This window comes from Macrobrachium nipponense, chromosome 3 (genome assembly GCF_015104395.2).
Source record: "Macrobrachium nipponense isolate FS-2020 chromosome 3, ASM1510439v2, whole genome shotgun sequence".
Lineage (NCBI taxonomy): Eukaryota > Metazoa > Arthropoda > Malacostraca > Decapoda > Palaemonidae > Macrobrachium > Macrobrachium nipponense.
Genome location: NC_087202.1, coordinates 112,546,571 through 112,569,304, shown reverse-complemented (window position 1 = coordinate 112,569,304; position 22,734 = coordinate 112,546,571). Strand labels below are relative to the sequence as shown.

General features: G+C 37.8%; 1 protein-coding gene across 15 annotated transcripts in view; it reads right to left on the bottom strand.

The window, feature by feature from the left end:
* LOC135221971 (cyclin-dependent kinase 14-like) overlaps positions 1-22,734 on the bottom strand; it is a 237,740-nt gene that overhangs the window by 54,099 nt on the left and 160,907 nt on the right. For 11 of the 15 annotated variants that reach the window (XM_064260040.1, XM_064260043.1, XM_064260042.1 and 8 more), the window contains one exon: positions 3,855-3,986. In XM_064260040.1, the coding sequence (XP_064116110.1) occupies positions 3,855-3,986 (132 nt within the window). The remainder of the gene's footprint in view (positions 1-3,854; positions 3,987-22,734) is intronic. The other 4 variants (XM_064260041.1, XM_064260044.1, XM_064260048.1 and 1 more) reach the window with 1 other exon arrangement.

Sequence of the window (22,734 nt, the reverse complement as noted above, 5' to 3'; positions counted from 1 at the left end):
TGGAAATTCAGTCGCTTAACAACAAGTATTTCGATAGTGTTTCTTTTATACTGTGCCAAATATTTTCAAAATATATCCAGGCACTTTGTACTATTTATTCTCGGAGAAGGCACTACAGTGAGGGTTTTCTTTAAATCAACGACACCCAGTTCCGTTGCAGTTTGATGACAGATAGCTAGGTAACCTCTGGTCCTCCAAAAAGCCGAGGTCATAAACTTGGAAGCTCTCAATCTGAAATCGTCTTTGCATTTCATATCATTAACTTATGTTGTTAAAGAACTCTCTTTTAGTGTTGTCGATACTGAATCTCTTTCCTAGTCAAAAGACTTCAAATTTCATTTCGTCATTTCTTATAAAAGCTAGAAGCTGATTTTAAGTGAAGGAAGAAAACGCTTTAGTATAAACCTCTAAAAAACGTTCACGAGAATTGAAAGAGAAGAGTTGGAAACGAAACATTGGCGCCTTTTTCGGTCGTATTGATTATCCTGGACAGCGACCATCAAGAATGTTTGGATCTGAAGCTGTCGTCGCTGACCTGTGACCAAAGTCATTCGTACTCCAAAAATAACAATTATGAATAGCAAACTCGTTCCCAGTCAGAGAGCCTACACCCACTCTTCACTTATATTAAAGGGTTCTTCAACAGTTTGTACACTTGTGCTCACTAAGCTCATTCATCCATTTATGCTTTAATTTCTTACATATATCAAAAGCCAAGCTGCAAACCTATACTCTTGTTTTTTTCCATCTGTCCACCCGCCTGTGGTGTGTGCGTATGTTAACACTGTGTCACGGGCTTTAGATAGTTACATTCAGTTTACACTCAGCAACAATAATAACATCCTATTTCGAATATTAACGGTGTAACTCGGATACAGTAAATTATTAGAACACTTTTCAGTTGCAAATGTACACCCAGATATCCTTTTATTTACCTAAAACTTACACATAGCGTAAATATTTAAAGCCCTGGACGCAGTGTTACCATGCGAAGACACCACAAGCGGATGGACAGATGAAAAAAAAAAGAGTATAGTTACCACAAGGCCAGAGCCTCAGCGTGAAAAGCAGCCTATTTCATTAAAGGAAAATGAGACGCCAATTTCAGACGTTCACCAACACCAGGTCTACTCGGAGATTGGTGCTAAAGTGTAGGATCATCCGCATAAGCAACAAACCTGTTTTCAAGACAAGCCAGCCTTCTGACATATACAAAATAAATAATATGGGCCACGAACACCAACCTGAGGTACAACCCATTAGTTAAAAATTCAATGATAATATGTTGCTGCCATCAGCACCTTTCGATCTTCCTCATTGGGAAGGAAGCAATTGAGACATCATCAAAACAGACCTTTTCCCTTTTTTCCACTTTGAAGAATTCACGCTTGCAAGTTCCGTGTGCATCAGCTTTATGAATTCTCTCTCTATACAATTTTTCTTTTTTATACTATCTCTTATATGTTACGAAATATACCCAATGGTCTCCAATACAGGTAAGCGTTATGCAATGTCAATGAAGATGTTTAGTTAAGAATATACACACGCAATGCTAGACAAATATACTGTATGGGTCTATAACTAACAGCTAGGGTCGCGTGATCAGCTGTCTCTGTTGAATATAGGTCTGGCGCGTCAGCTTTGAGACTAATTTAGATAGGATTATTCTACAATGGATGCATATTTCATGTTTACATCATACTAGGTGTATATTTCTGTAAAGTAGGGGCATACAATGTTCTTTCCCTTGAATTTTTAGTTTGGAATTTTGGACAAATTCCTTACGAATAAATGATCAAAGCCACATTATGCGCTCACGAAACCTTGTAAGCTACAATTAGTCATTTGTCTGTTAAAAAACTTAATACACACCTCGCCATGTGAAAAATTAATTCCATTCAGATTTTTAAAGCAAATCAAAGTTCAAGAAGCATTTTTATGGAGGCTAAATATTCTAGATATGCGTTTCTGGACATTAATATGTTAAAAGGGAGCAAATGTGTTCAGCGTAAACACAAAATGTGTTGACATTGTTGGTACATTAAAGTTGCAGGTAAGACTACGAAACAGAGGAGTTTCAAACTTTCAATATTGCAACTTTCCTAAAACACGCCTTTTCGCATCTTTCTGGAATACTTGGCGACTTTCAAATTCTGTATAAAAAAAAAAAAAAAAAAAAAAAACTCCGAATTATCTTTCAATTAGTTTTACAACGCGCACCAATTTTTACGATCGTACAAATCTTCAGCGAGATTCCCGCCTTAATATGCTTCATTTGAAGGACAAGAATTTAAGGGAAAAGGGACACGCGCATAATTAACACAATATTGAAACTACTAGCTTGATACGCAAATATAACTCTTTAAGATGAATAAACATTTGAAATAATAAAATTATATGCATTATTTGTACAGTTTATGACGACATTACAATTCTGGAGGAAAAAATGGTCATGTCGACACTACTCAATGGGTTGGGTTAGTGAGAGAACAATTTAAAACATCTCTTATGAATACTAAAATATGGTAATCAATTGATCTTTAAAAGAATCAACAATCTGCAAGCAAAAAGAAGGAAAGGAAAGCCTATATTTTTAATTTGTTTATATGAAGTGGAATATCTTAATAGCAAAACGTTTGGGCAATTTTACATAAAGATGTCTTATTCCTTAATTCAACGTTACGTATTTGACACAGCATCCAAAATACTGAAAAATACATGTCAGTATAGTAAATTAGTTATGAAATCAGAAAATGAGAGCATATGTTTTTTACTTGAATTCCATAAAAAAAGACTGGAGTTTATGCCAAAGGCCAGGCGCCGGGACGCATATTCCCCAACTGTAACCAAGCACTGCACCTTCCCTGAAAAAGTGGGGCACTCTAACTTAAAAACTAGCCATAGTATCTTCTTGAAAATAATCTCAATATGTTTCCCACACCCAAATTTCCAAATTAACCATCAACTATAATCCTAACCTAACCTAACCTAATTTAGCCCATCCTAACCTAACCTAACCCAACCCAACCTAACCTAATTTAGCCCAACCTAACCTAACGTAATTTAGCCCATCCTAACCTAACCTAACCCAACCCAACCTAACCTAACCTAATTTAGCCCATCCTAACCTAACCTAACCCAACCCAACCTAACCTAATTTAGCCCATCCTAACCTAACCTAACCCAACCCAACCCAACCCAACCTAACCTAACCTAATTTAGCCCATCCTAACCTAACCTAACCTAACCCAACCCAACCCAACCCAACCCAACCCAACCCAACCTAACCCAACCCAACCCAACCTAACCTAATTTAGCCCATCCTAACCTAACCCAACCCAACCTAGCCCAGCCCAACCCAACCTAGCCCAGCCCAACCCAACCCAACCCAACCTAACCCAACCCAACCCAACCTAACCTAACCTAACCTAATTTAGCCCATCCTAACCTAACCCAACCCAACCCAATACTAGTACGTATACATTTTGGGAATTTGCTGCCGGGACCTATGAGGTTATTAGGTGCTGAAAAGGAAAATAACAATAAAAAGGTTTGAAAGGCGTAACACAAAGTAAAGTTCGCAGTTGCAGTATGAAATCATTGTTAGCAGAGGGTGGAAAGTTAGATGGGAAGAAGAGAATATGAAAGGAGGTACAATAGAATGAATGAAAGGGGCTATGGCAGCCAGGGGCTGAAGGGACGCTGCAGAGAACCATAAGTAATGCCTACAGTGCACCGCAGCTTGAAATTCACGGGGAATAAAGGTTCCAGCAATATGATGAAAATAAAACAACTGACAAGGAGCAGACAGCAAGTCGGAGACAAAGGAGACGGTGGTCTATATTGGTACTTACTTAACTTACCGCAATCTTTTTCGGGTATATTTCCGTTGGGTTCTATTCTATCTAAGTATTCATCGGAGAAGCCGTTGATCTTCATTCCCGAAATCGAGAGGTCCTCGTCGTCGTCGTCGTTCTTGGATATTGCTGCAAGGGGGGAGAAACAAAAGAACGCGAATTAGAATCGTCCACAGAATGTGAGGTGGCTTTGGACGCGACGGTGTATAGGCTACACCGTCTTGTGTGGGTGAAAATATATATTATTTATAGGGATATATATATATATAGATATATATATATATATATATAGATATAGTATATATATATATAAAAATATATATACAAGTGATAAAAGTCCACACTTATGGAAGCTGTGTATTAAGAAATTGAATAATTAAAACATTTTATAAGAAGGGAGCTTTTGTCTACTGTTGAAGTAGCCCTCATCAGCCGTACCTACTCATTTTTCCTTTTTAAAACTACATGACGTCACGAAGGACAAAACAGACGCTAGAACAATCTCCAAGGAAGATAACAATTGTTCTAGCGTCTTTTCTGTCCTTCGTGACTTCATGTAGTTTTAAAAATGAAAAATCAGTTAGGCTGATGAGGTCTACTGTTCAAGTAGACGAAAGCTACGTCTTATAAAATTTTTTTTAATACGCACCTTTCATAAGTGTGGAATTTTATTACTTCAAAATTATATATATATATATATATATATATATATATATATATATATATATATATATATATATATATATATATATTATGAACAGCTGTGTGCGTGTGTACGTAACCATGCGCTCCTATTCCGAAACAGCTGCCTTACAAGATAATATGACGGGATACTGACCCAGATACAGCATTATATAATACAAAGGGTACAGCCATGATACCATGTCGTAAAGTGCGTACAATATACATTAGATTGTATTGTATGGGAAAATGCTGTGAAATGCATGAAAGCTGTATTTACATTGAAGCTTAGAGAGCAGTCACTCGATAACCAGATGCCATGCCTGAGACAGTTTCGTATCATTACGCTATAGGGCTATTGTATATAATACATATATACTTTATGTATACATACACAATTTTATCTTTGCTGATAAGATCTTAAAAAATATCAAAAGAGTGAATCTCGGAAGCAGAGGCAAAAGGCACAATAGGATAGAGTGAGAGTTACGCTACGGCTGATAAGACAAGAGACAGCAAGCAGCAGCAGCAGCACATTTTTCATCCCAAAAGTTTGTATTTGTGCGACATAGCAGAGCGAAGGCAATAGCTTTTTACATTATTTATTTGGAAACTGACTCCGTGTATATACAGTTCATAATTTAAATATGCATTTATAACAGTTGTATAAGTAAATATATACAAAATATCTATATAAATATACAATATATAAGTATAAAAGGCCCATTAAACCACTCTGGTTTAATGCTAAGGACTATATTTCGGTGATATAGGGCGGAAGTAGTCCACCGAAATATAGCCCTTAGCCTTAACCCAGAGTGTTTTAATGGGCCTTTTATACTCGAGGCGTATTCTGTTTTAACAGAAGAATTTATTTACACACACACACACACACACACACACACACATATATATAATATAATATATATATATATATAATATATATATATTATATATATATCTATGTATGTATGTATGTAGTATATATGTATATATATATATAGATATGTATATATATATGTATGTATGAATATATAATATATATATATATTATATATATGTACGTATGTATATGTAAATTATATACCACACACCTACACATGTGAAAGAATAAAAATGGGTGTTGGTCCTGGCCGGTGTCGACATCATTTCCAAGCCATTACTGAAAACCAGATGGGCAGAGGCTAAAATCAGGAGAATACAGACATGCAAACCAACAGTTGAAGACGACTAATCCACACCAGACAAGTGTTAAAGGGGAGGAGATATAAAACTCATTAGTCCTGTTAACAAATATGATGATATCGACAACCTTCCTTAACATCAAAACATTTCAAAAATTCCTTTTGAAATCAAAGGATCAAGTTGATTAGGCCTTGACCGATATTCACGTTATGACCATAACTTTCTTTTAGGTTTGTTTGTTTGGTGTTTTAACGTTGCATGGAATCAGCGGTTATTCAGCTACGGGACCAACGGCTTTACGTGACTTCCGAACCTAGTCGAGGGTGAACTTCTATTACCAGAAATACCCATTTCTCACATCTCAATGGAATGCCCGAGAATAGAAACTCGTGGCCAACGAGGTGGCAGGTCAAGACCATACCGATCACGCCACCCAGGCGCTCTTTCTTTTAGGAAACTAGACTCAATACTATCTCTCAGAATAAGCAATCTTTTTCTCCCCTGCCCACATGATTGTAAAATTGTTCTCATAAACAAGTATAAAAATTCCACTGTTCACCTGTGCATATCCTACGTAGTTTTTATGCTGTTCTATTCTCTTTTCCAGTTTGACCTATATAAAAGTTATCAAGATTTAGCTATACGGAATTTTATACACATACCCTTCAGTATTGTCTAGAGAGTTCTTTGTAAGCACACGTTCCATAGTTTCATTTTTCTTAAATGCTACATTGACTCCAAAACTCTTAAGAAGGAGGATATCTGTTATCTTAGAATAATAGTCGTACAAGCAAATTTGTTTATGTTGTAAGTTTCTCATTGCTTTTGATACGGTCTCTTTTGCTGCTTATAATTAGTTACTCGTTGGACGAGTGGCTTTTGTGCTCGGCCACCAATCCGGTGGTCCGAAGTTCGATTCTCGGTCCGGCCAACGCGGAATCGGAGGAATTTATTTCTGGTGATAGAAATTCATTTCTCGATATACTGTTGTTCGGATCCCACGATAAGTTGTACGTCCCGTTGCTAGGTGACCTATTGGTTCCTAGTCACGTAAAAATATCTAATCCTTCGGGCCAGCCCTAGGAGAGCTGTTAATCAGCTCAGTGGTCTGGTTAAACTAAGATATACTTTATTTTTTTGCTGCTTTTAATGCAATGTTTAATAAACAGTCAGGATAGTTCAGTTTCTTGCCTCTATTCCTAATATTATCTATTTCATCATCAATGTCCAAGTATTCAGGGCTGCATATACTATATGTAATGCACTGTAATGAGGTAAACCCGTCACAACCCGTCCCATCCACTAAGAAGTAAAGTAGTAATGCTCAATGTAAGATATTTGATATTCACTAAAATTTTGTTCATTGTTTTCATTGTAATTATAAAATAAACTGTAGGCAAAATTCGCCCCTACAGACCTCCGAGGCATAGAAATGACCATGTGCTCGGCGCCACCTTGAAGACCGAGCCACGATGACCTCAAGCCATGCGAGCGATTGAGGGGTCAGAGATGCATATTTCTGGTGATAAAAGTTCACTCTCGGAGTGGTTCGGAAGTCAGTAAAGCCGTTGGTCCCGTTGCTGAATAACCACTGGTTCCATTCAATGTATAAACACCATACAAAACAAGCACTGACACGCCATCCTGCCCAGAGTCAAAGTATATAGGGTCTGCTCACGAGGTGGTACTAAAACCTATCCCCGCCCCTTGTGAAACGTCATCAGTTACAAAAGGACCATATCTTTATGGAACTATATTTACGATAACATTTTTATGTAACTATTTTTGCGATGGCGTTTTTTTATATAAATTTTCCTTTTATGACATGTTGCCGTATACTACGTTAAAGTACAAAGAATGCTCTTTCAAATGATATATGGCACATTACAATTAGGATTACTTTCAAACCCACAAGCGCGCACAGAAATAATTATCTACGCACACAAAACTATGCAATTACTTCATCCGTCAACCTACATACAATCACGTTTCGTAGCGGATCTGACTAACGGATGATGATAGAAAGAAACTGAAAAATGGAATAGGAAGCTGATAAAATTTATTATATATGCATAAACAAAACTGATAGGTGTTCTCCGTAATTTTCGAAGAATTCTAGATCAAAGACGGACCAAAATTTTTAAATTTTATGTAAATATTTACCACATTTTTCTTACATAATTTTTCATCTTATTACATTTTGCCATATACCATGTAAAAGTATAAAGAATGCCCTTTCAATTGGTATATGACACATTGCAATTACAATTACTTTCAAACCGATAATCGCGCACAGAATCAAATTATCTACGCACGCAAAAATTATAAAAATTAAGCGTTCGTGGGAGATCTGAAATCTAGCCCGCCCCTTGTGAAACGTCATCAGAATACCTTTTTGTACTTTTTTCCGAAAATATTATAATCGTTTGAGACATGCATATTTAATACCTTTATGTACACAGTTTGTGTAATATGTAAACTTCTGTGTTCGGATGTATATTTATGTGATATGAAGTGCTAATGAGAAATTTGCAGGAAATGTGTTCCCTGTATCATTGTCTTCATCATTTATTCCGTTGATACCTTATATCGTATATGATGTAATTCTTGTACTTTTGATATTTTTTTTTTTTGTCAAGTCGTGCAAATGCAACTGCCATTTTTTACACTGCCTCTACACATTTTCTTTGTATTTCTTGCATAACAATTAGTATTTATAATAAGATTTGGAAAATATAATCAATCTATCATTCTAACCTATAGCATAAATAAAAAAAAGTTGCTTTTCAAAGTGAGGTATGAATACAGTGACAGTGCTAAATACATTTCTCAAGAATTATTTATAATCTTGATAACATTACTACCTGAGAGAGAGAGAGAGAGAGAGAGAGAGAGAGAGAGAGAGAGAGAGAGAGAGAGAGAGAGAGAGAGAGAGAGAGAGAGATTGTCATGTTATAAAAAATGGACTTGAAGAGAATACAGCAAAACAGTACATAGGTAAGTAAATAAATAAGTAAAGAATAAACATATGAAGAAAGCTGGAGTGTGTTGAAACTGGTATATTTTATGTGAAATAAAACAAGGCTTGGTGACTAAATGAGAGAATGGGTATTAAAACAACATCAAACATGTAATCTCTTTACAAATGTTATCAAGATTTTATAAAAACACCATGCGATATGGATTAAATGTATGAAAATTAAAGGCTCTTCAAGTAATTCAATGGAGAAGCACGGGAAGTGTTACTCTTGTGGGGGCGGAGCTAATACTGTGACGTCACAAGAGTAACACTTCCCGTGCTTCTCCATTGAATTACTTGAAGAGCCTTTAATTTTCATACATTTAATCCATATCGCATGGTGTTTTTGATAAAATCTTGATAACATTTGTAAAGAGGTTACATGTTTGATGTTTTTTTAATACCCATTCTCTCATTTAGTCACCAAGCCTTGTTTTATTTCACATAAAATATACCAGTTTCAACACACTCCAGCTTTCTTCATATGTTTATTCTTTACTTATTTATTTACTTACCCATATACTGTTTTGCTGTATTCTCTTCAAGTCCATTTTTTATAACATGACAACTCTCTCTCTCTCTCTCTCTCTCTCTCAGGTAGTAATATTATCAAGATTATAAATAAGTCTTGAGAATTATTTATAATCTTGATTATATAGAGTATATAGAGCAGACCCTATATACTTTGACTGATCCTGCCAACCCACAACACCATCTGCATGGAACGACATCGCAATACCCCAGCGCTATAAAAGGACCTTGCACGGACAAGCCTCTTTTACGGGCTGCTCTATGAGCACGAGCCCGTGCTAGCACAAGGCTGGATTAATCTTTAAAAAAAACTACTATCCTCCATTGCTTTCTAGAGCTACCCCTTAATATACATGGCTGTCGTGGCATCAGTGACCTTTGCCGTGATTCTCACTCACTTGCCACCCCCAACCTCCTGCCCTCTTCTGGTCCCCCGAAGACAAAGAATTCAAAGGTAAAGTACCTAAACTGAGGTTCTCCTAACCAGTCATGCCTCTGTCAGTCTTTTCCTATTTTCCGTTTCCTTTCAGTTCCTTGTTGGACGAGTGGTTAACGTGCTCGCCTACTTATTCAGAAGTCTCCAGTTCGATTCCCTGCTCTGCCAATGCGGAATCATAGGAATTTATTTATGGTGATTAGAAATTCATTTCTCGATATAATGTGTTTCAGATCCCACATTAAGCTGTAGGTCCCGTTGCTATTGGTTACCTAGCAACGGTTACCTAGGAACCAATTGGTTCCTAGCCACGTAAAAATAACTAATATTTTGGGCCATCCCTAGGAGAGCTGTTAATCAGCTCAGTGATCAGGTTAAACTAAAGATATACTTAATTTTTTTTCTGTTTACTTTCATAGTGCGATATACCTACAGCGAGACCTGCATTGCTTTTATTTTGCATTGCTTTGATTTATAATCTAGTGAAGATAAGTGTGACATGATTGTTTAAAATCAGAGTTATCTCAGAGTTATCTTAGCTAAAGTAACCACATATGTTCTCGACTGCAGATAGGAGTTAGTCAGCTGTGGATCTGTTCATCACCTTGTGCGGACAGTGGCATAACCATTGCACCATTCAATAATTACGGCGCTTCATGAAGAAGTCCTCTTTTGTGTTTCTTTAAGGATATCCCATTCATTTTCATCTTAACCCCATATTACGGGACCTTGTTTACCTGTCCCATTTACGCTACTATTCTTCTGATATGGTTTTTCTATTGTAAATATAATTAAGTTAAACCCAAGAGTTTACCTAATCACTGCCCCTTCTGATGAAGGCCCTCATGTGTTTTCACCTGACCTTAAGGCTAAAGGGAGTCAGCACTTAAAAAAAGCAGCTGTGAACACTGTTCTTATAACTTTCTGGCTTTGACTAGCATACAAATGCACACTGGCAGACATATTAGTTGGTTTTTGTAAACACACTGTATTTAACACATTACTATCTATTGGGCAATCCAAAAAGGGTAGGCACCCATCATTTTTCATTTTCATTGTGAATTTAATAATGATACTAATTGATTTAACTTGTCAAAAAAACTATTCACATTTGTGTTCCCGGCCATATGCAAATTATATTGTCAACACACCTAAACCTTATTACATTGCGTGGAATAATTTTGTTTAATATTTTGCTTTTAAAAAATCTGTATGAAAATACTTAACAAATCCTTATTTTTTTTTACCAGTAATGAAATATATGATGTGATATGAGAATACATATATATATTAGCTGACCAACCAGGCACTGCCTTGTAAATCTCTGAGTACAACCGTTAAACTCTCTCTTTCTCTCTCTCTCATTCCTGTTGCGATAGCTGCTTCTCCACCCCCTTCCTATTTGGGCTCAACTTGGACTTGATGGGCTTCAGGAGTGTCACTATTCATCTCAACAACCTCGAAGACTATGGATTGGACGCCAATATCTGTTGTTTTCAGTTATTTTTACACGTCATCCCTTCCCACCCCCTTCTCGCCACCATTTCTATCAGGGCTGAACTTGGACTTGAAGGGTACTGGAAGAGTCACTCACTATTCTTCTCAGCGGCCTCGAAAACTAAGGATTTGACATGTGGGAATAACCAAAAACAACAGATATTAGTTAGACAATAATATCTCTTATTTTTTGGTTTTCCTAAAATGTCACCCCCTTCCCACCCACATCACACCCCCTTTCCTATCAGGGCTGAACTTGGACTTGAGGGGCATCAGGAGTGTCACTATTTATTCAGCAACCCCTAAAACTATGGATTAAGACAGGAATATCTGTCGTTTTCCATTACTTTTACATTTCGCCCCTTCTCATCCCCTCCCTATTGGGTCTGAACTTGGACTTACAGGGCACAGGGAGGTTACTATTGTTCTCAGTAGCCCAAGAAACTATGGATTAGACACTAGTATCTGCCGTTTTCTGTAATTTTTATATTTCCTCCTTCCCATTCCCCCTCCCCCTTTGGTGATAGTGATGGCTTAACCCCACAGTGTTTATTCCCAGATGGTAAGTAGAATGTATACCAAGTTTAGTTGAAATTGCTCGATGCCCTTCAAAGTGTATGTGGAACATACGCACACATAGGCACATACATCCTTTTTATCTACTTTTTTTTTCCCACCGTTATCCCTACATCAAGGGGTCTGTTGCCTGATGCGCCTTCTCCACTGCCTTCTGTCAAAGGCATTATCCTCCACCAAACCTCTTCTCTCCAGATCTTCCTTCACTTTATCTCGCCATCTGATTCTCTGTCTCTCTCTCGATCTTCTTCCTCTAACAGGTTCCTCCTAAGCCCTCTTCACTCCCTCCTCCTCATCCATCCTCAACACATACCCGTGCCATCTCCATCATGACTCTCTTATCACCTCTGCCCCTCTTATTTCCATTTATATATATTATATATATAGATATATATATATATATATAGATATATATGATATATATCTATATATATATATATAATATATAATATTATTATATATATATATATAATATATATATATAGCACACATAAACTGGAATAGCCACACCAATAAACAATATTTTCATTATGCCGTCTGGTACTTCCGGTAAAAAAAAAAAAAGGCCGGAGCGAAGGAAGGGTGAGACAAGAACTGTTGTTTTGAATGCCTGGCTAACTCGGCTTGTTTTGACGCCAGGTACAAACAGAGTAAGAGGAGCCTTCGCGGCCCAACTTAAAACTGACCAGGAACATTAACTTTCACTTTACACACTTCCCCCAAGAACCACAAACGACTTTTACTTTCTTTCTTTCTCTGCACGCAGGGAAGTTAAGTGCTCCATCTTCCTTTCTCTAACGAGAATTCATTCAGAATAATACGATAATATGTCATCCTACAAAAGTTCAGTCACTGTAGAAGAAAATCAAGCAGTTAGATAATACCTTACATTTCTGCATTGTCCTTGGTTCGTCATATTTTATTCTTTATACTCAGTGTTGATAAATTCCCACCCAATTTCCACTCACCGTCAAGTATAAGAAACGAGATTCCAAACACAGAAAACAAAGAATTATTCTCTAGAATACTTAACAAATTAAGACAAATGATACATTCATGAGCAAGGGACTACACAGGGACAAAGAAAAGGGCAAAACGTATAAAAAAAGGGTATTAAGAGTGAATGCCAAAAATGACGGAATAACACATAAAACAACCAAAACTCCACAGAAATTCACACAAGGAGCAACAGTAAAACAAGGTCACAGTAATACATCAAAACAAAAGTAAACAAGAGAACAGAATAAAATACCTGAATCAACACGAGACAATAAAAATAAGACACTTACCTATATAAACGGACATATGTTTATATATTTATCAAAGAAATTATTTACGACATACCATCACATGAATGGTGGTTTGCATGGTCTCGGAAATGATAAGATTTCCAGTGGTAGGCTTCAAACGTAATCTGAATTTCGAGCATAGTACGGCTTCTAATCCCAGAGATGCGTCCTACTAATTCAGACTTCATCAGCATCAGATTAAAGACAGTTCCGAATTCGGACGTATTCCCCTCTACAGTTCCTGGCTCGTTTTTATTTATTCTACTCCGAAAAAAATGTACCAACATAAACATCCAGTGATGGACACTGACAGATTATTATATCAATTTCTCTCACTCTCGGGTTGTCTGACAGAGAGAGAGAGAGCACCCAGCTGTGATCATCCCACATATCGACATCAATAAATGCTATCAATATGACATCGATAATGTATACGCGGCAGCTGCGATAACAACAAATTGTTAAATGCTCGGAAGGGGGAATGCGTGACGCATGAACGGTGTTATTGCAAAATTCACCAAATGCAAAACAATACTATAGTGACAGGCAATTGCCCGAACCATAACCCACCCTTGAGCGATGAGAGCTAGAAATGAATGACATTTCTGGGCTACAGCAAAGTTTATCGGTTTCATCAACATTTTCAGAGATCAAAAGTTATTTAGGACAGACAGACAGACAGACACAGACAATCATTTCGACCGATTCAATGCGAAGAAAGGAACACCATGATGACAGTTGAATGCCTTCTTTCGAAAGTCTTTCACAATTTTGCAAGTTACCAACGTAAACGTTGACAGTTACCAACGTAAACACTGCAGGTTAACAACATAAACGTTGCAAGTTTGCATAATAAACGCGCGAGTTGACGTAAATGTTGCAAGCTGACGTAACCATTGCAAGTTAACGTAAACGTTGCAAGTTGACGTAAAGTTGCAAGTTAGCAATATAAACATTGCAAGTTAACATCATAAACGTTGCAAGTTAACAACATAAACGTTGCGAGTTAACGTAAACGCTGCAGACTAACAACATAAACGTTGCCATTTAACCACGAAAAAGTCGCAATTTAACAACATAAACGTTGCAAGTTTCCAGCGTAAACGTTGCCAGTTAACACCGTAAACACTGCTAATTTACAACGAAAACGTTGCCAAATAACAACGCAAACGGCACCACCAAGAGACTACTTCAGATGCACACTCGAGCCCAGCCAAAGGCGGGAGAGCTCTCTCAGCCATTCTTCTTCTTCTTTCCTCGGACCACTAGAAATTCATCGACCGCACCAGCAGGACACACTGCAGACAGGTTATAGGAAGGCGACCAAAGTAATAACGCCTTCAGTAAATGCCACTGGCGACAGAGAGTGGATGGCGCCCCTTGATAAATGGGACACTGATACGACGGAGAAGCACTGTAAGGACACCGCCAATTTACAAGGACTCGCCTGTCCTCCGAGGGGATACTACCGACGCCTTTTTCGAACGAATCAGCTTTCTGTTCAGTGCTACACAGTCTACATTATATATGTATGTATGTGTATATATATATGATATATATATATATATATATATATATATATATATATATATATATATATATATATATGTATGTATGTATATGTAATAGGCACAATGCCCTTTTAACTTCTCAAATTCTTTGTTTTTATTTGGATACGCTTGTCACTACAAAGCCTCGAGATCCATCCTCAAAGAAACATGAAAGAAATCATGATGTCCGGTAGCGGGAAACGAACCCACGATACCATAATCACGACGAGGTCACCTTGCCGACCTGTTTGTTTGTTTGTTTGTATGGTGTTTTTCCATTGCATGGAACCAGTGGTTATTCTGCAAAGGGACCAACGGCTTTACGTGACTTCCGAACCACGTCGAGAGTGAACTTCCATCACTTACACATCTCTCACACCACAATGGAATGCCCGAGAATCGAACTCACGGCCACCGAGGTCGCACGCCAACACCAGACCGACCACGCCACTGAGGCACTTTTGCCGACCTGACCTCGTTGTGGTTATGGCATTGTAGGTCGTTTCCCGCTACCGGACATCATGATTTCTTTCATGTTTCTTTGAAGTTGGATTTCGAGGCTTTGTAATGACAAGCGCATCCAAAAAAGAGAAAAGAATCTGAGAAGTTAGGAGGAGCATAGTGCCTCTCTCTTCTCTCTCTCTCTCTCTCTCTCTCTCGTCTCTTCCTCTCTCTCTCTCTCTCTATAATATATTAATATATATATATATATATATATATATATAATAAATATATATATTATATATCATATATATATACGAATTATATATATTTATATATATCGATATACATATAATCTCAAAAAATCACCATAACGTCACTGGAATATCTTGAAGTAATAAAAGTCCACACTTATGTAAAATGTGTATTAAAAATACAAAAAAGACGGGAGCTCTCGTCTACTTGATCAGTAGACCTCATCAGCCGTACTGATTTTTCATTTTTAAAAAATACAAAAAGTTACGAAGGACAGGCAGGACTCTGGAACCGTCTCCACGGGAGATAACAACAACAACAAACTATCTCAATCATGTTATTCCCTCGTTCAAATGTCTGGCCAAAAGACGAGCCGATCGTCGCGGTTGAACTACCTCCTCTGTGTGTTCGGCTGTTCCCTTGTCCAAAACTTCTGCATCGGAACCTGCAATGGGGGTTCTTCCTTCCAATGCCTGGGCAGGAGAAAGAGAGACAACCTGGGCAGTAGGAGTGGCGCAAACAACGTCTGGACTAATATTTACAGTTTTAAGAACCAAATAATTTAAAAATGTATCCTCTTGGGTAAATGATTTGTTAAAATCAAACACGTTTACCACGTAAACCCCAACGTCATCTTTCCTTTCTTTTTCAAGATTCCTAATAACTGATTTTATCGAGGTATTATACCTAAAAGCTAAATCCAACCTATTTTCCCTATTCTGTATTAATAAATGTTGCACCCTTTCCAAACTATGATGATAAGGAAGCGGAATACCCTGACTACTTTTGAATACATATTTCCCGGTCGGTGGATTATAAAAGTTTTTTCTAGCTTTGGTAAACGCTTGGTCAAAAAATATTTTGGGTATCCCAGTCTCGTGGATCACAAATCCGAAGCCCTCTCGTTACCATGTTGACGATTATATTAGACGATTACGTTGGATATGGTATGAATAAAAATGAATATACATTTCTGCGTTGGTGTCTTTTCTGTATACACTAAATGTAAAGTTAAAAGTAACAGGGTCATGGTGAACCAGAACGTCCAGAAATGGTAAATTATTTTCGACCTCACCTTCAACAGAAAAATTAATGGATGGCATCAAGTTATTAACAAATTCTAAAAAACGGTTAAACTGAATAACACTACCTTGATAAATCAAAAAGATATCATCAACATATCTGACCCATAGAAAAGGCTTAATGTCCTCAGGATAACCGCTAACTAAATCAGCTTCAAACAATTCCATGCACAAATTAGCCAACACTGGAGACAATGGTGACCCCATAGCTATTCCGCAGTTTTGTCGGTAACCCTGCCCTATGAAACTAAATACAGTTGAGCTAACACAAAGCTTAATCAAATCAATTAAAATTTCAACAGGAATTTGTGAATTAAAGGTACCCTCCCTTTCTTTTTCCTTGAGTTTGTTTAAAACGAATTCTAATGGGACATTTGTATATGACGCATTAGCGTCTACACTAATCATTTTACCCTCGCAATGGCCTATATTCCGTATTCTCTCAATAAAGTCTGACGAATGACGTAAATGAGAAGGGGAGAATCTACCCAAGAAATTACTCAGAATCGTAGCTAACCATTTAGCCAACTTTGACTGAGGAGCACCACACGTTGACACTATGGGTCTCAATGGGCACCCCGATTTGTGTGCTTTAGGTATGCCATAAAAATACGGAAGGAACGGATTCTTATCAGAAGTCATTTTAAGTAACGTATCACGCAAATCTCTATCCATGACCCGGCTGCTGATAACCTTAAGCTGTCTATTAAATTCTTTCTGTATCTCACTAATCGAAGGACTCGATACAAACTTCGTATATGTATTTTCATCACCCAATAATCTAAAGATCTTATTGTTGTAATCATCAATGTTCATAATAACAACTGCCCCACCCTTACCTGCCTTCATCATTTTAACTTCTTTATTTCTACCCAACCTGCTAATCGCATCTCTGTGTCTGCGGGGTGAGTGTTTTCTGTGGCTCAATAGCACAGGCTGCCAAACATCCCTTTAAAAAATGAATTTGAGAATCTTGATTTTGATAACTGAACCTATTAATAATGCTTAGTCTTTCAACTAAAAAATTATCCCCAGAACCCATGCAAAAATTGAACCCCAAACACAAGGCTTCTTTTTCTTCAGTGGTTAAAACCAGTGAAGATAGATTCAAAATGAAACCCTCCTTAAAAACTTTCGACCATGGTGAGTTTCTACATAACCTGTCTAAGTTATCCATTAAAATACGAAAATGAACCACTCCCCTACGGGAGGCTATCTCACCCATTCTCCCTCCGCCTGGTGCCTTCAAACATATCTGATTGAAGCAAACTCCTCAGCTCAGCCTGCAACCGCCTTAGCTCGAAGTGACGATCTTCACACTCGGTTAGGCCCTGCAGAATCTTAACCTTCAGAAACAAGCGCTGAAAATCCCAGAAAGCCTCTCCACTAAAAGAGGAGGCCACCACGGAGCCAAATGTCTTGGGCATCACCAACTCCTCTTCACATCTTTTCAGGAATTTAAGTTGATTCTTGCACCTCAAAATAGACGTCCACCTCCAAGAGGATACATTTTTAAATTATTCGGTTCTTAAAACTGTAAGTTTTAGTACAGACGTTGTTTGCACCACTCCTACTGCCCAGGTTGTCTCTCTTTCTCCTGCCCAGGCATTGGAAGGAAGAACCCCCATTGCAGGTTCCGATGCAGAAGTTTTGGACAAGGGAACAGCCGAACACACAGAGGAGGTAGTTCAACCGCGACGATCGGCTCGTCTTTTGGCCAGACATTTGAACGAGGGAATAACATGATTGAGATAGTTTGTTGTTGTTGTTATCTCCCGTGGAGACGGTTCCAGAGTCCTGCCTGTCCTTCGTAACTTTTTGTATTTTTTAAAAATGAAAAATCAGTACGGCTGATGAGGTCTACTGATCAAGTAGACGAGAGCTCCCGTCTTTTTTGTATTTTTAATACACATTTTACATAAGTGTGGACTTTTATTACTTCATATATATATATATATATATATATATATATATTATATATATATATATATAGATATATATAGATATATATATATAGTATTTAATATATTTATTAATAATAGTATATTATATATATGTGTGTGTGTGTGTGTGTGTGTGTGTGTGTAATTTCTCGCCTTCCTTGCACCTTTCTGGTTACGCTCATCACTACCAGCCTTTTATCAAGGCCTGGAATATTTCAGGAAACCTTCACCTTCCACGCCACGCCAGGACTCGACCCACACACAAGCAAACATCCTTCGCCGTAATCAAACAGCAAACTATTAACTTAAAAGGAAAAGAAACCAAAATATAAAAATGAAACAGTACATTTTATTCCACTTCGGCGCTGATCACAAGTAAACGTGGAAAAATGGCAAGTAACTATAGAAGAGCCGTATGCTTAAGAGATGTTTGTTTGGCGGCCGCTGATTGGCTGGCACCGGGAGGTAGGCAGCTCCCGGCAAATCAGCGGTCGCCAAACAAACGTCTCGTAGGCATAGGTTTCACCCAAGAATCTACCTTAAGTGAACCAGCTATAATATTCATGTACAATAAATTACAGAATAAAGACTGGCATTTCTGACCTATGACACGGGGGGGCTAAGGAGGTCCTCATGACTTAGAACCTGGTTGGCCACTTTTAAGGGGACAGGGGAAGTGGAGGCGAAGATCAGTTGAAAAGCTTGAAACTAGGTTATAAATCGAAATCGTGAATGTAGTCGGATTTCCTGTGGTTCTCTGATAGGTCCACATTGTCAGTTTGATAATGATGGCAGACCCCACAACTTGAAAAAAAAGAGCTTGTCCTTACTCCATTTCATGGCATGACTAGCATCTTTCTCATAAAATCAAGAAAAAAATCTATCGTCCAAGCTACAGAAACCAATACGAAGTCGATAGAGATAATCCATCTCCTCTCCATATATGGAGGAGTCATCTCAAAAGTGATGAAAAACACATCGCAGTCCTTTGGATGTACCCAAAGCAAAAAATTTTCACCTGAATGAAATAAAATTATATCGTAACAATTTTACTTGCACACAAGTAGTGTAAGAGCTTAGGTGACCGAACAAAATTCAAAATAGCACGACGAAAATATTTCGTCCATGCATATGAAATTAAGGTTAATATGACGATAAAGTAAAAAAAAAAAATGTGGTTTGGTAGACCTACAGTGCTGCTTGATATTTTTAAGAACGAAGTGATGCAAGAAGTCATAAGGACAGTTAATATAGGTACAAAATAGTTGTGAGCAGTGTAAACCGGCTGATGTCTGCTCATAACACAGTAACCATTTAGGGTAGTGAAGAGATATTGCAAGACCAGTGAAAGTATTTAAAAGTATTTGCAAGAGAAGAAAAGCGAGAGCATTTAACGTTAGCAGGAGTCAGGGCAGGGGCGTTATTTGGGGGGGGGATGGGGTGGGCAACTGGGTCCCCCCCCAACCCTCAACTTACCCCCTCACCCCCTAAGCCCCAAGAAGTAACAGCATTTTTTCTTTTTAAATGTGCAATCATAAATATAGGAAATTTCTCGGAAACATACGTTTCTTGATCCTTGTCTGCCTACTGTTTTTGCTTCAACACCTTGCTCATGTGACTTCAAAGGGCACACAAAATAGCTCAAAATCACAAAACCCCCAACTGATTAGGCTTGCTTTGCTCGCAAAACCATCTTTGCTCACCCCAACAAAATTCTGAAATGACGCCTCTGAGTCAGGGAAAAATATAAGTGTCTACGAAAATCAAAGTGGGAATGTACTATATAGGCAATGCTGAGCCTATTCTCCTTTGTGCAAGTGAAGTGTGGATGGAGACCGTGAAAGGCACAAAGAGTAGGCTATAACGACGAACCTACCACACGTGGCCTAAGAAAAATGAAGGGACTGAGATGTGTGGAGATGCACATAAATGGTAAAAAGGTTAGTGCAGGGTATAAGGATGATCAGTGTTTTCAGATGGCCCGGTCAAGTGGAAAAATGGGGGAAAATAGATTGACGAAAGTGTGCATTTTAGAAATGTCATGAGAAAAGGAGAAGAAGACCTACTAAAGATTTGGTAGAAGATATAACAGACATATCAGAGAGGAAGGGCCTCAGCATCCAAGAAGAGAAGGGGTGTGTGCAAGACAGAAGTGCATGATAGTGTGTGAACGAAGGTTCAATGCGCTGATGTTGAACCTTCTGTGAAGATCTGCGAAGCAGCTCATTTTGTGGAGGTCATCTGCACAAAGAATTTATCCATAGTTCAGTTGTATGCATCATATTATGTACTTCTCTGTTAACAGACATAACGACCTCTTAACTTTATTTTTTTTTATTTCCTAATACATTTTGAATGTGTGTATATATATATATATATATAGATAGTATATATATAATTATATAATAATATATATTTATAATATATATATATATACATATATCTATATATTTTTTTTAAATATATATACACAGAGAGAGAGAGAGAGAGAGAGAGAGAGAGAGAGAGAGAGAGAGAGAGAGACTCCGTTTACTGCAGACCGCTATTACAATGTTAAGTAAAATATACAATTTGCACAATTATGCTCCAGGAAGTGCAAATTGCTTGGGTTCATTGTACAGTTTAATGTGTTGAAGCAAAGGAGAACCTAATAAGGGATTGCAGACGGCTCCCCCCCCACACCCACCCCCTACGGGAAGGAAAGGCCCCCTGAGTGGCGGATGAGCCTCTCCTCTTGAGGTGAATGGCAATGGCATTTTCCTTCATGTGGGATGGAAAGAAAGAATTTTATTCATTCTTTTAGAACGTTGAGAGAATCACCAAATGGCTGCCTTATCCTCTTGTCTTCCTGCAGAGAATCAAGAATTTAGGCCAAAGGCCAAGCAAGCGCTGGGACCTATGAGGTCATTCAGCACTGACACGGAAATTGACAATAAAAAGGCTTAAAACGTATAAAACGAGGAAAACCTTGAAGTTGTACTATAGATCCACTGTTAGGAATCAATTAAGAGAATATGAACGGAGGTACAGTAAAAGAAATGAAAGGAGTTACAGCTAAGGGCCGAAAAGACACTGCAAGGAACTTAAAAGTAATGCCTACAGTGCACCGCATGAGATGCACTGATGGCACTAACCCCTATACGGGATATTCGTAGTGTTATTATTTAAAACAATTAAAGAAAAAATGCTCCTTAGAAATTCTCCGGCGCAATAGTTTTCTGTACAACATATGATGCTTTATAAAACCATCAACTATGACTGGGTGGCAGCTCTCCAATTGCTCACCAGATGCGGTAGATTGAGTGTGCATCCCACGGCTCCAGAGAGCGCTGCCAGATGCACGATCCATGGCTAAATTTAATCTTACATAAAATAAAAAATCTGGAGTTGATTCAAGCATGCCTCCTTTTGTCAAGCTTATGGAACTGCTGTGTACAGTATTACCCTAAAAAGAAGGCAGAACTTTTGGCCTAGGTCTTTTTGAGCTCTTGTTGTTGCCTCAGTCAATGCTTCCCAGAGCATAATGTGTTCAATGGCCTTCAGTTCAAGAGGGTTAAAACTTTGTGTCTGGGGCTTGACAGCTATGGTCCATAGACCCTTAGAGAATCTGTCCTATCTTTTTTTTTTAAGACTGCTGAACACTTATCTAAAAGCTAAGATTATAGGGAATTGGTGGACCTATTAATAATATTTTAAATTAATTTTTAAAAGGCACAAGCAAATGGTCTGTGCTGATGGTCAATTAAGTGGCTTTAGTACTGTCAATTCAGGTGTTCCTCAAATCACTTCTTGAGCTCTTCTGTTTATTATCTATACTAGTGACGTGTGGTAAGGCCTGAAGAACAAACTGATTGAATTTGTGGTGGCAGAACACTTGAACAGAGATCTGGCACAAATTAAAGATTGGAGTAGGCTTTAGGGCATGAAGCTTACTCATTCTAAAACTCAAAAGTATGATAGTCAATTCAAATCACTTTTACCTTGGCATCCTGTTTTATGTTTAAATGGTAGGGTTTTAAATGCCAGTGACTTTTGAGACTTCAACTGTAATGTTTGATAAGAAATTGACTTCTGAGAAGCATACATGTAACACAGCTTCCTCTGTTTCTCAAAAACTTGGTATCTTGAAGAAATGTTTTAGAATGTTTCAGGATAGATATGAAAGCATTTTAATTGGTTTCTTCATCCTTGTTTAGAGTACTGTTCTCCAGTGTGGTTTCCCAGTGCTGGGTCTCATCTCAAACACTTAAAGAGTTATTAGTTAGGTTTATATTGCTAATTAATAACATTGACTTGTGTGACCTAGAAACACAGTAAGTTCAGTATGGTTGTTGCATAAAACGTACTCCAGCAACAAAATCCTCTGCACCCTTCTTTACCTGGCCTAACTGG